The 15,187-nt window shown below is 44.6% G+C and overlaps 1 protein-coding gene across 1 annotated transcript; it reads right to left on the bottom strand.

Annotated features, from left to right (window-relative positions):
* SPHK1 (sphingosine kinase 1) lies at positions 1–13,883 on the bottom strand. Its single transcript, XM_075277388.1, has 5 exons — positions 13,313–13,883; positions 5,852–5,998; positions 3,943–4,037; positions 3,750–3,865; positions 1–2,144 (listed from the first exon to the last, which is right to left on the bottom strand). Exons 1-5 carry the CDS (start codon positions 13,707–13,709, stop codon positions 1,376–1,378), a joined length of 1,524 nt encoding a protein of 507 aa, XP_075133489.1. The 5' UTR covers positions 13,710–13,883; the 3' UTR covers positions 1–1,375.
* Between the last annotated feature and the right edge of the window lie 1,304 nt (positions 13,884–15,187).

Below are 15,187 nucleotides of genomic sequence, written 5' to 3'. Positions count from 1 at the left end.
TATTGCTTTATGGAAACCTAACATTATTACATATAATTCATCCAGCAACAAGCAGTCCTATACAAGGGGGAACCTGTAGTGTGTAAGGCAACGAGCGCTACCCCTTACACGGGCCAGTAATGCTACGTACAGGACAGGGTTCACTTTCTTTCAGTGCTTGTATATAGAATCTTGCTCTGTCCAAGTTAAGATGGGGGAGATGTCCTATCTAATGGTAATAATTCTTGGAGGGATTACTGCAGACAGTATGTATACAGTTCTATAGTGTAGCCTATATGTAGGGCTGTCGTATTTATAAAGCCCATGGGTATGCGGTAGGTAGGACATCTTACATGGCCTAAATACCCTGTAATATTCTCCTATTCTATACCCGTCAGTGGAGATGACTGAGCCAATGACTGGCTGTAGTGGGCAGGTGGGTAGACCAACACGCCATGAAGTAGGGGGTGATAGGTCATACCGCTTTCATCATATTACCTACCTTTACAAAAAATTTTGTACAACCCTTATACCTAGACGTCTACCGCCCATTGACTATGTATGTCTAGGTGGTTGGCATCGAACCCCACAACGCCCTACTGGTAGAACATGCTGGTTCATCCATGCCAAGGGGGACTGTAGTGGCTGCTGGGTCCTAGAGGACCCATATCACCTCCGCAGTTCATTTTAGGAGGCTGCATTTCTCATGTATTAATCCCAAATTACAGGGAAAATCGGCAAACAAAATAAGATAAATGTTAATATGCCTCCCGAAAGGGACAATCTATAAAAATGGGAATTTCATTGGTCTTTTTATTAAAAAAAATAAAAAAAATAAAGGCACTACCCCTCCTACATCACAGGTTCTACCTGCACCCCCAGCAACAATGTTGTCACCTAAATAAAATGTTATAGACCCCCGAGCAGCATCTTTGTTGGAGATCTACTTTAATCTTTTACTCTGCAGACAGGGTAGAACAGGAAGGCTGCTGCTCCAGCCAGTAGTCTTAGAGTAAAACACAGGAGAACGGCCAACATGGCTGTGACCTAGGACATATAGAAGAGTGAGAATAAGGGAGGAGAGGACTGGAGAAGGTCTCGGCTATCTTTGTGCGTTTTCAGTATTTAGTGTTCCTTTAAGTCACCAAGTACAAGCAGACTAGACCGTGTTCTTAAGTTGTCTTCTCCAAGTATAGATTATCGCCCACTCCGGGCTATTTTCCGTATTCTCACTATAATTACCTTGGTCTGTGGGTGGCAATGACAATATCATTTCGAAAACCCTTTCCTATACGCATTCTTTCTATAGAAGTCTCTGCTCTCCTGGATGCACATGACTGCTGTTACTGGTGAAGGCACTTGGTGTTATATTTGGGGTATGACCATATTCTATTTCTTATCCCACTGATATTACATTGGCCAATCCTCGGTGAATCTGCCCTTGTATTGGACTGCATTCAATGACCTCCCCATCCACGGTCATGATACCTGTGCTTTCAGATGGCTCTATCCTAAATGCTACCACGGGAACATGGCTCAGGTGCGGTATCTCTTGGTCTAGATGAGTTCCTTTCTCCATTGCCACAAATAATTTAATAAGAGATGTCCGTGAGATCCTGGAGGTGGCATAGAACAAGTGAATATTACCTTCTCCTGGACCTTTGACCATAGGAGCTGTAAAGTGTTCAGCCCCCAGATGAGACTGATATAGGGCAAGGACAAGAACAAATTGGTCCTCCACTGTCTGCCAGTGACTTGGAACTGGTTGGTCCAGTGGTGCCAGTAATGAGTCTTCCAAAGCTTGTGACTCCAGACTGTCCGAAGAAGAACCTTGTACTGAGTCACTAGAGTCAGGAATGTTAGATGTAGTGTCCCCTTCCTCGGACAAAGAGACGGCGGGGAGGTATGACAGTCGTCCTCTGTACGTCCGTAGCGCTGTCAGACGTACGAAAGTGCCAACTGAGAAACGTGCGTAGCCCATGAACCTATACTTCTCACTTTCTATGTCGACATCGGAAATGAAGCCCCATGCCAAGCTAAGGAAGGAGAAGATCCTCTGCTGGGAGGAGGTGGTCAAGGAGACAATGTCTAGAGGAACAGGATGACCTCTACACAATATGAACGCACAATTGGTCAGGAGTTTGGTTCCTGTCACTTGCTGGTGTCTGCAAAACAGAAGGGAAAATGAAGACTTGATATTAATATAGTGTAATAGTCACAACAGAGACTAGTCACCGGCTAGATGACTTCTAGTATAAGATGATCCAGAACGGGGATTAGAAAGCTTTGTCACTCCAGATACCATGAAACTACAACTCCCACCATTTTCCACATCAGTGAGTATATGTGCTGGGAGTTGTAGTTCCAATAGCGGGAGAGCCAAAGGTTTCCAACCCCTGATATAGGACAAAGTCACAATGAAAGATGGCGCTCTAGTGTTTTATATCTGAGTCTCCTAGCCACAAGCGTAGATTTTGGTTTGTATACTGAATATATTATAGAGTATGATGACTCCTCAGCACCTAGTCATGGTTTATTGTTACGTAAGTAATGACCTCCCGTGCTGCTGTTTCCAACCACAACAACATGGTGGTAAGGTCAGGAGTGCACAAACTGCTGTGCCATCTGCTATCAGCTCCTTGAAGACCTCTCTAGAGATTCAGACCAGAGGGAGTTGTATCCTTCATCTGCCAATGCATGGTCCTGGAAAGCTGAGAGGGCTTCATGATCTTCATTGTATTGTGGTCATGAATATAATAATAGAGTACGCCTCATCCCACCTCATGGGAGGCAGGACCCTACCACCTACCAAGCCCGCCAAATGCTGTGCTGAGTTATATATGGGTTCACAGTATCAAAAGGAGACAACAGAAGCTGTAGGGACCACCAATCATCCAACCCAGAAGACCCAAGAAGAGCAGCCCTGCTTCTTTGTTGGTAACCAGTCCATGCTCAATCATCTGCAAAGTTAAAATTTAGTGGATTGACTTTTCTTTTTATTAAATAAGCCATACACCACCTTCATTGATCCCCTGCTGGTCACGGTTCAAGTCTGGGTCTCCAATAGTCTCTGCTTCTTGGTCCTTCTCAGGAAACATGCTCAGCCAATCACAGGCTGGGGGCGGGTTTGTGCTGTGACTAGTGATTGGCTGAGAAGTCGTTTCCTGTGATTCAAGAGGTATCGGGAAATAAAGGCGGACCCTGTGGACCCAGGAGATGGTAAAGCAGAGAGGCAGGGGATCGGTGAGGTGAATAGCACGTGTTTCCTTAAACCATTCTGACCCCCTTTTTATACAAAAAAAAATAGGCTAGACAACCCCTTTAAGTGACTTGGTGACTTTATATAATATCAGTAAATAAGACTTTCCTGATCACCTACACCCGCGACCCTATAGGCTGAAGGCCAACATGTTTGAGTTCACTGATCTACACCCTTGTATTGTGGACTGTAGGGCATTTGTGGCAGGTAGAATCTCAGAATCAAGGAGATTTGGTCATGGCCCCATTGGATGGAGCACCTGCTGCTAGACAAGTACCTTAACCTACCCATGTGCAAAACCAAACCATCAGGTAGTCAGAAGTATTGACATGCTATTGAAGGCAATGGTTGCCCATTGGTTCCATTGGCTACCCCAGAGTTGTTTGAGCCTCTGCTGACCAAAACTTTAAACACGGAGACCCCCTTTTACTTGTGGTAGGGGGATCCACAATCTGTCCCAGAATTCTCCAAATCTGATAAACCCCTTCAAAATTGTCCTTCGGACCCTTACCCAGAGTAATGATTGATGGATGCAGCCAGTGCATTCCCTGAACCGCCCGGCAGGATAGCGAGGGGTTTTTTGATAGCCTTCGCCCAATCCGGTCGTTCCATTAACCCGTTAATCACCTGCAACCCAACAAAAAATATTAAAATATGCAAATCGGAAAGCATAAGATAATAAATGGCGGCAGAAGTTAGTTTACCTCAAACATCAGTCCGTCCCCCGACATCACTACTATGGCATCCCAAGCTGACAGATCCTGTTCTTGTACCAGTTCTCGAGCTTGGTTGGGTCTCTCTGTGGGATTGGGGGACACAAATAACCATATTATGGCAGCTAGAATGAAGCAGACTGTGAACATATGGAAGCCTTATATGGCCATAAGATATTTCGGGCCCCTGATATTTTATGGAACATGTAAAGGATCTCCTGATTTATTCTGAATCGTGATGCCCTGGGATTCCTAAGAGTGATACATCTTCACCGCCATCATCTAGCAAATTCTTAGTAAATCCTGCAAATCACTCAGCCGTCCTCCCTTCTAAAATCAGTTACAAGGCCGATTCCTATACATTGTGCCCTAGCACTGGTAAAATATTCATCAGATTGTAAGTTTAATACTCTATTAATCAGCCTTGGACCTGCCATAGTGGTAGACTACACCACAGTGATATGACTCTCTGGAGGTGAAGGGTGCTGGGTTATGCCAAATCCAAAACTGGCATTTAGAGAGGGAAGTTTCAGCGCTGAGATATCTCCCATTTCTATCCGAAGACCTACATACTCCATAGCGCCACCAGGAGGCGGGAAATGATATTCTGGGTATGTGATGTACAGACCCTGAACCACAAGGGGATGCAGAAAAATAACAGTGTAGGGTCCATTTGGTGTTGAGTAACTTCATAGGGCATTAGCTTTACTTGTATTTCTCAGGTATACCTACAGGTATTTCCATTTTTATGGCTGATATTTGGTATTAGTTTAAACGCTCCTTAGGGCGGGTTCACACCTGCGCCCGGTCTCCGCTTTAGCCATTCTGGCGAGTTTCTGTCTTCTGCCTCGAGAAACTGGACAGGGGACGGAAACACGGCGGTCATTTGTCAAACCCATTTACTTGAATGGATTTGCAAAGTGACCACCCGTGAGCGTCTTCTGCCTCTCCGCGCCGAAACCGTATTTTTTAACCAGACACAAAGTCCTGCATGTCCGACTTTGTGTTTGTGCATGGGTTTGAAAATTGACCGCTAGGTTTCCATCCCCTGTCCAGTTTCTCGGGGAAGACGATGAAAACCCGCTGGATTTGCTAAAGTGGAGACCTGGCGCAGGTGTGAACCCGCCCTAAGTTGGCGTCCTGTTCTGCAACTTTTCATTGGGGCAATAAACCCCTACTTTAGAGACCACTGCTACTTTCGGCCTGGGTGTCCACAACATCCATTTTTGGCCTGACAAGCACTAGTACCCCCAATTGAATGGGTCAGTGGTCGGGCTTGTATGCTGCCGCTCTGTTCATCTCTATGGGGCAGCCAGAAATAGCCGAGCACAGTGCTTACTACTTTCATCTCTATGGGACTGTCAAAAAGAAGTCAGCAGACAGCATGTGTGATCACTGCTCTATTCAAACACGGACACACGAGTCCAATGCTTGTGATCAGCAGGGTCCCGATTGTCAGAATCCCACCGATCATTAAGGCCGGGCTAAGTACTGTCAGCCTAGGGGGGAGGGGAAATCACTGTAACCTATAATCACACTATTTCCAATCTGATATTTTTCCAAGGTCACCTTGCAGGAGATCATATAATGCTCGCTTTTTGTTCGGGCTCACACACTCATCATGGAGCAATCACTAGTTTACAGAATGGGTTCACAAAGCCTTAGGCGTCTAGTTCATTTGGCTGCGCTGACTAAAGTGAGTGGCGGTATTATGAAAGCCATTGGTGACCTTTCTGACCGAGTCTCTATAAACCTACAGTACCTGGGTCAATGCACTCACACCATATAAGATACGTGACAAAAATTAACCTCAAAGTATTTCTCCCAGTTCCAGATCAAGGTCTACAAATATATTGATTTAACCTGTCGGTCACCTACCACAGCCCTGTAGGCACCTTACCTGTCACCAGCAGAGTGAAGTGGGCATTGGCCTCAGTTAACATGGGCATCACATGGGTCTCAAAGAGAGTTAACGCTTTTCCCGTTCCTCCACGGGGATTGAGCAGCACCAAAAAGCGAGGGGAAGACGGCAAAAGTCGCGGGTGACCTGAAATACACGTGATCAGCTGTTACATACATATATAGAGAGAGAGCACAATCTTCAGATCTCAGTGCCCAAGATCTTCATATCCTTTCCTAATAATGGCTAAGAGGGTACCAGTCTCATTAAACATGCCGTCAATCTTATATAGCAAGAGATGCTGAAAAGCTGATATGTAGTTTTATGGGAAAATTTGTATTTTAACTTGTCATTTATTCATTTCTGGGGAATGTTTAAGACTTCATATTGGGGCCTATCCTTAAGAGAAATCGTGAGTATGATATCAGTGGGGTTATAGGATGTCATTCACATGGAGCAGAGCTGTAACGTGGCATGGCCAATACACAGTGGATGGAGCCATCTGCTTCCATATAGGCCATCACTATAGAGTCTACGACAACCCCTTTAAATCATGCTTGCCAACATTTAGTCAGGAATATGCAGAATGACACACACTGTTTGTTAGAAAAACTTTTGGGGTCATGACCGCGTCCGCTAGGGCTTCACCATTTTGTGTACATAAAGTATATGTTACATATAAAGTGATGGCCTCTGAAATTTGCCTGCACTTTTGGGACGTTCTGAGAGAATTGTCAAGTCTGTTTTAAAGGGGGTTTCCCACTGTCTGATATGGGGTCCACCATTGCAACCTCTTCCCCCTTGGTGGGGACCGAGTTATAGAGATAGGTGTGGGATCCTGTAAATATGCCATAAATGTCTCTTGTGGGAAAAGAAACCCTTGATGTTTGTGTGCTTCGGAGTCCAGTGGGCGGTCCTACTCTGCAGGTGACAGCTATCATTGACAGCCTTCCCTGTACGATTGTGCAGGGAAGGTATTTATTAATATTGGTTAGTGCCGTCAGCAGAAGTCATCTATCTGACTCCAGCCCCAATCCCATCATTGCTTCATCTTACCAACATATTTCCTTAAGTCTTAATATTACGCATTAGTTGTCATTGAAGCTGCCACATGACAAAGGTCTATGTGACTAAGCCTGTTGATGTAAGCAGTCCATAGATGACCGTGCATGTTGCTGGTTGATAATATTTTTAATACTGAGCTCTGTGATATACAGGGTTATATGATAGATGAAGAGAAGCTGAGCTCTGTGATACATAGGGTTATATGATAGAGGAGAGAAGCTGAGCTCTGTGATATATATGGTTATATGATAGAGGAGAGAAGCTGAGCTCTGTGATATATAGGGTTATATGATAGAGGAGAGAAGCTGAGCTCTGTGATATATAGGGTTATATGATAGAGGAGAGAAGCTGAGCTCTGTGAGATATAGGGTTATATGATACAGGAGAGAAGCTGAGCTCTGTGATTATATAGGGTTATAGGATAGAGGAGAGAAGCTGAGCTCTGTGATATATAGGGTTATATGATAGAGGAGAGAAGCTGAGCTCTGTGAGATATAGGGTTATATGGTAGAGGAGAGAAGCTGAGCTCTGTGATATATAGGGTTATATGATAGAGGAGAGAAGCTGAGCTCTGTGATATATAGGGTTATATGATAGAGGAGAGAAGCTGAGCTCTGTGATATATAGGGTTATATGATAGAAGAGAGAAGCTGAGCTCTGTGATATATAGGGTTATATGATAGAGGGAGAGAAGCTGAGCTCTGTGATATATAGGGTTATACGATAGATGGAGAGAAGCTGAGCTCTGTGATATATAGGGTTATATGATAGAGGAGAGAAGCTGAGCTCTGTGATATATAGGGTTATATAATAGAGGAGAGAAGCTGAGCTCTGTGATATATAGGGTTATATGATAGAAGAGAGAAGCTGAGCTCTGTGATATATAGGGTTATATGATAGAGGAGAGACGCTGAGCTCTGTGATATATAGGGTTATATGATAGAGGGAGAGAAGCTGAGCTCTGTGATAAATAGGGTTATATGATAGAGGAGAGAAGCTGAGCTCTGTGATATATAGGGTTATATAATAGAGGAGAGAAGCTGAGCTCTGTGATATATAGGATTATATGATAGAGGAGAGAAGCTGAATAGGGATCAGACTCAGTGGTTAGCACTGCGGCCTTGCAGCGCTGGAGTCCTTGGTTCAAATCCTGCCAAGGGCAAAAAAAACATCTGCAAGGAGATTGAAGAGTTCCATTGATCTAACACCCTTATGGTTATATTTCAATATCTTTATTTCACATATCTAAAAGCTTATCGTACACGACAGCCTACATGTTTCAAGTTTCCATATTGCTATTATTCATGACTATCTTGTCAGTGTCAGATCTCCAGATCCTGAGATAAATAAGGATCAGAGGAACTAAATTTCAACCCATCCCATCTTATCGCACCTCGCCAAAAAGCCACGCCTGTGCAGCCAACACAAATTGACATATTTATGGGAGTCGGAGGAGACAGCTGTTGGCAGACTGCTTACCCAGTTCCTAGAAATATCTACATACATAGAGTAAAATTCAGATTTTGTCACATTAGAAGAATGGATATAATGTCTAATTTTCCAGTGGTATCTACAAAGTGGCAATACACTAGTTTGTAAGGCACTCAAAAATATTCAGCAGGGAAAGTGTTAAGTTTGGGGTTTGGCAAAAGGTTACCTTCCTTATCAGCGGCACACAGCTTGGTGCTAGACATGATCAACACAGACCCTGCAAATGTAATGGGGAAACCCTTCCTATCAGCTCTTAAAGAGCACTCCCACCCAAATTATCTTTGCACCCAGATGTAATCGGCTTACATGTATACACACAGCATGAATACTCGCTCAGGACCATGATGCTTTGCAGCATACACACTTGTCCATCCCAAAGCGAGTGTGGGGGAAGGGCAGCGACAACTGGTCTGCCCGGCGGAGGTTGTCACTGAGCCTCCTCATAATAATCTTTGAGTTTTTGCACCGTTTTAAGGCATTGTACAAGTCTCCGCTCTCGCAGGACCCCCGGCCCTTGTCTTGCTAATGTCTTTTTTTCTGTAGACTAAGCTTCTCTATTTTCCTTTTGCATTGAGAATATGGGGACATGACCAAAATACCTAAATAGGTGACTGCATCGGTAAGGTACAGAATTGGACGATTTCCCAAAACTAATTAAAATGCCTACAATACGGAGCAGCGTTGCGGAAAAGCAAAGCCTTTACTATTAGACAGCATTATATGGGTGAGAAGAGGCAGATGTTAAGAACAAAGCCCCGGAGTGGGAAAAACAACACAAAAACCTGAGAAAAAATGTTAGGCCGGGTTCACATGAGGTGTGTTAACGCAAGGACAGATCCCTCAGAATACTCATATCTTTTCAGACGAATGTTAAGGGTATTGTTCTACTTTCCAAAAACATTTGACGGGTTGGATATTTTGGTGTTGCGGGTCCTAATATTGGGATCCCATTAAGAAGGAAAAAAATGGGAGACATTGCTCTTGCTTGCCCACTAACTCTGAATATTCAAGACTGAACCAACAAACCAGTGGACATTAGATAATGGTGGCCTTATGCTAAGATCACACTAGCGTTCGGGTTTACGTCCTTCAGGACTCGAAAAATGGAAAATCAATCTGCTTAAAAAACTATAACGGTGTCCGTTGGGTTTCTGCCTGAAAATAAATCCAAGCAGGACTTTTCTCTCCACATTTTTCAAGTGGAATGGGGGACGAAACCCCCGAACGTTCACAGAATCCAGATATGAGCCCTGCTTTAGAAGGTAGTCTTGCATTGGCCAATTTGGGCCGAAGATCGCTTTAAAAAATACCTTAAAAGACCGTGTTGGAAGTTTTCAGCTGGAAATAAAAGTGCTTGGCCTGATATCAGCAAGGCAAAGGTGAAAAGCTAGGCCAGCCATCAGGGATCATGGATGAAAGCTCTAGTGCCACTGTGGTCCCATCCGGTGCGGCCTTCACCTAAGGTTCCATATTAGCACATAGCCATATAGGCTTCATGTAGTGCCTGACACTATCAAGGCTTAGGGGGTTTGGATCGGATTTTGAGGCAAAGGCTGCCTCAGAATTCGGTCCACCGGTGCAGTGCATACAGTGCACCAGCATCCAAACGCAGCATTCCACTCCCTCCCGACTACACTCCAAATGAATGGGTGTAGTCGGGAGGGAGTGTAGCGCCACAGACTCTGCGGCGGATTCCGCCGAGGAATTTGGCTCGAGAAGAGGCACGACACTTCTTTTTTCCGCAAGCGGGAACAAACTGCTCATGAAAAAAGGAACCCATTTAATTTAATGGGAGGCAGTTTTTTGAGCCGGATTCTGATGCAGATTCTGCGTCAAAATCTGGCCCAAAAAACCCCTGCGTGAACCCGGCTTTACGGTCCAGAAAAAGGGACCCATTGAAGTCAATGGGAGGCTTTTTTTTCAGCCCTGAAATTACACACCAAATTGCTCACCATTTTCCTCCGTGTGAATGCATCCTTAGGGGGAATTCACACAGAGTAATCTGGCGCACGATCTGGCACGTATATGGCGTGTCAGAGTTTGTGCGCTCAAAAAGATCCCATTGATTTCAATGGGAGTTACGAGCGTATACGTCGTGTAATTTTGCAGCCGCAAAATTACAGACGCAAAATTACGCGGCGTATACGCTCGTAACTCCCATTGAAGTCAATGGGATCTTTTTGAATGCGCAAACTCTGACACGCCGTATACGTGTCAGATCATGCGCCAGATGTGAATTCCCCCTTAGGGTATGTTCACATGGAGGAATTTGTCACTAAATCTGAGATGGATTCCACCTCAAAATCAGCTCCAAATTCCGCCTGAAACCAGCCTACATTCATTTCAATGGGAGTCAGATGATGATTTTTTTTCTCTAGTGGTTTTTTCAGCTAGTGGAAAAATAAGCGTCATGTTCAATCTTCAGGCTGACTCTCCATAGGCCTCTGATGTCATACACAGTCATATGGAGGTTCTTCCTGTCAGATATTGAAAAAAATGGGGGCACGTTTTGTGTGAGACTCTATATGTACCGAGATATAAAGGAGCGTTGCGTCTAGGTGGAGGACATCTCTTTACATATGGCCATAATATATGAGGCAGCGAGTGTGACAGCGTGTAATGGAGACGTTCATTGTGCCTGGAATGTGCTCCAACCGGTCACACCTGTCTGTACGTTGTCCACATGATACCGGCTACACCTGCTGTTACCTGTACACAGGGCAATGATCTGGAAGTGGGTCACTGATTCACTGGTGTGCAAACACAAAGCGTCCATGGTGTGACACAACATATGACATGCTCTAGTGCTGGCGGCAGGTCAAGTACTGTTTGATCTTACAGAACATACAATGATAATGAATTTACTGCTGGATCTACTATGAAGGTATTCACAAGGCATACACGTTCATGTGTACTACAATTAACCAATGTAAGTAGAGATGAGCGAACACTGTTCGGATCAGCCGATCCGAACAGCACGCTCCCATAGAAATGAATGGAAGCACCTGTGACGCCGGCCGGCCGCCGGCAAAGTCAGCGTCACAGGTGCTTCCATTCATTTCTATGGGAGCGTGCTGTTCGGATCGGCTGATCCGTACAGTGTTCGCTCATCTCTAAATGTAAGGTATATCTATTCCTGGTAAAGCTGGGTAAAAAGCAACACAGTAGTCATCCAGCTTTTCCACAATCCATATGGCATAGCTTCCTTGTAAAGCAGCAATCTTGCCCAATTGGCTTCATGACTAGGCAAATTAGAATTTCAGACTCCTAGAAAAGTTGGGTGACAACTCCTGCCAGAGCAGTACGGCTTCATGTACTCAACTGTAGTCGGAAAAAAGAACACACAGCACATGGATGGCATCCTATTATTAGACTAGATGACCATGCCACAAAAACGGACAAGAATAGGACTTGTCCATATTGTGCAGTGTGGTTCCCATAAAAGTTTGTATGTAGTCAAAAATTTTCTCAGGGCACCCAAAAAGGCAAAAAAAAAAAAAACCCAGAAACTTAGAACTGACCTTGAAGCTAAGACCCCAGGTAGTGGGCCACAGCAAAACCATGGCGGCAATACATCAAGGCTTTTCCCGCAGCACTTTTCACACTTTTTTGCTTCAGTTATACCTATAGGGAAACCATCGGCATTTCCGTAGGTATAATTGAGATGCTTCGATTTCCAAAACTGCAACGGTTTTGGAAATTGCAGCATATCCACTGCACGTATTTTCCCGCAATGTGGGGATGGGATTCGCTATCCACTATATAGGGAGTCTCATCCACTATATAGCCATTGTAAACCGCTACAGTTTCTTCTGCGGCGTTTCCACTATGGCCAAACCACAGCATTTATGGCACGTGGGGCCGAAGCCTGTTCACTCTTTCACTTGTATTTGTGCTGTTTTGACACTTGATAAGTGTTTGTTTTGTTTTTTAGCAAAAAGTGTCCCCAATCTACATCGGAGGCCGTGCGGTGCCCACTGATAGCAAGGCCTACACTCATTCTGCAGTGTTACCCATAGCAACCAATCCTATTCCAGTGCCCACTGTAGATTGCCGCAGTGACTATACAAGGGAGTAGTCCTATAACGTAATAGAAACGATATCTTCCTAATATACAATGACAGGTGACCGGAAGCCATTTTGGCGACTATCTGATGTACTTGTGTACATAATATAAGACGTCTGTAGCTGGCAGCGGGCATAACAGCGAAGAAGCATCAACAATGGCGCAAAAGTTGAGTGGTTTACCATAGCAACCAATCAGATCTCTCTTTGGAAAGTGAGAGATGAAATCTGATTGGTTGCTCTGGACAAAGATAAGCATTGAATTAAAAATTCAGATTTTATAAAAACCTGGAGCTGCCCACACAAGTGAATGGAGCATGCTGGGAGTTGTAGTTCCACAGCGCCGAAGTGCTGAAGGTTGCTGATTAGAGATGAGCGAACACTGTTCGGATCAGCCGATCCGAACAGCACGCACCCATAGAAATGAATGGAAGCACCTGTGACGCTGACTTTGCCGGCGGCCGGCCGGCGTCACAGGTGCTTCCATTCATTTCTATGAGTGTTCGCTCATCTCTATTGCTGATGTCTGTCCTAGCCTAAAGTTGCCTTACAGTAGGTTCACACTAGCGTTGACCTATCTGTTTTCTGGTCCATCAGAGGACCAGAACAACGGACAGATGGACTGCTGTAATAGTGATTACACACAGCCCGGCGGACCCCATTGACTATAATGGGATCCATTGGGTGTAGGTCATTTTAAAAACTGAAACCGGTGAAGGAAAAAGTAATCTGTGCAAGACTTTTTTGTCCATTGATTTCAAGCAGACATTGTTACGGAGTCTCCACATGTGAACTAAGCCTTACATGGTGATGGCTTTTGTCCTATATAGAATGACTTACCTTGCTCATCAGACAACTGGCATATCTTCTGTGCCCAGGTCTTCGCCAGGTTCAGGTTCTGCTCTCTATCCCGTGATATCTCTGTCCGAAATGTCCTAGAAATCCGCTGTCGATAGGTGGTGGCCCCCAACATCCCTCGAAGAGGATAAAATATGACCTTCAAGTAGCCTCCTATGTCTTTGGGGTCTTTACCCCTGAAGGCTCGACAACTAATGCAGTCGGAAAGAAGGAAGGAGGTGCGCAAGGACCCAGAGGAGGCAGCGGAGAGGCTCTGGACGAAAAGTTGTGTCTTGGTCAGGAGCAAAGACAGGGCATTGCCATCTTCGGGCACCTGGGAGAAGGTGTCACAGAGAAGAACATCAGTCGGGACACTGGCTAAGTCATGGGCTTCACCCATCTTTGAAGCCTAAGAAGACTTAAAGCTGCAAAGAAAGAAACAGTGGCATAAGTAGAAAGTATATAAGATTCAGAAGGAGGGCGGCATAGAGAATGCGAGGAAAAGGCACCAGAACTGCTCAAAGAAAAGCAATGCAAAAGGAAGACTGCGGAGGAAAATGAGCACAGCCTGCTCCTCCGCCTGTCACTTCACATTTGACTCCTGTGAGCCTCTGAGTTTGTAGTAGCCCGCACCCTCTGCTCCCTGCTGCCCTCTAGTGGGAATACTGCAGATCACCAGCTCTGTGCTGTGCGCAGAAAAAACTCACCTGTACGTCAGTGCAGCAGAAGCTTTCACATCATTATATGATGGCGGTGATACATCTAGAGCTTATATACATGTCAGTATTTGTGGTCTGTGTTCCTATCTCTTCTTTTGCTCAATTTCATTGTCTTGATATCCAACCCCATTTTTCGCAGAATCATACTGATAAAACACTAGACATAAGCTGGCCAATTCCCCATCAGATATCCAAATGAAGGATGTTTGGAGAAAACTTGACTTAAAATACTACAGTACAGGCCTTTCAATTGATTTGGACCCCGTGGGATACCTACTGCATACTGCAGGGTCCAGTGGCATAACGAAAATCTTGTGGGCCCCTGTGAAAAATTTTGTCCAGAGTCCCTATCCCTTCCCTACAGCGAATTCTTAATAGTGATGGTTACGGGTGCTGCAGCGGTATACTTGAAAGGGATGCAGCTTTAGTACTCACAGCTGCAATTATCAAGAATATGTTATACAGTAGCCCCAAAACAGTATAATTTTTTCCATACTGGTCTCCACACAGTATAATATTCTCCACAGTGGCCTCACACAGTATTACATGCAACACAGAGGCCCCCACACTGCATAATATGCTGCTCTCAGACCCCAGAGTATAATAAGTAAAAGCCCAGGGAAGTGATTAAAAATAACAAACACTTATACTCACCTTGTCTCAGCTCTCCTGGACATCCTCACTCCGTCTGATTCTCTTCAGCATCTTCTTGGGTCCTCTTCTACCAGTGACTGATGTGATGCAACCCAGATGTCACTTCTAGGGCCTGTTATTGGAAGATCCCCAGAGAGGATGCTGTGAATGATCAGAAGCCCAGGAGAGGTGAGTATAAGTAGTTCTTATTGTTAATCACCTCCCCTGAGTGCATTCCCTTTGACTGAGATTGTTATACCACTGGCAGGGTCTCTGATGGTCTCCCCCTCTTTTTCCTGCCCTTTCCCTTACGTGGTTTCCTTCAGTTTATTGTTTTTAGATTTCTATTCTTTCTTTTTTTGTTCTGCCTTCCAGTTTATTAATAAATGTTATTTACATTTTTGGGATACTGAAAAATAACGTTTTGTATAAGTTTGTATCTTTCTGTATGAAACCTTTAATAAAAATTACAAGACCATACACATGTTTATCTGCAGACCCAGCTAAGTTTGGTGAAATCTGCCAA

The sequence above is a fragment of the Leptodactylus fuscus genome, chromosome 6 (genome assembly GCF_031893055.1).
Source record: "Leptodactylus fuscus isolate aLepFus1 chromosome 6, aLepFus1.hap2, whole genome shotgun sequence".
Lineage (NCBI taxonomy): Eukaryota > Metazoa > Chordata > Amphibia > Anura > Leptodactylidae > Leptodactylus > Leptodactylus fuscus.
This window is presented reverse-complemented; position numbering and strand designations above follow the sequence as displayed.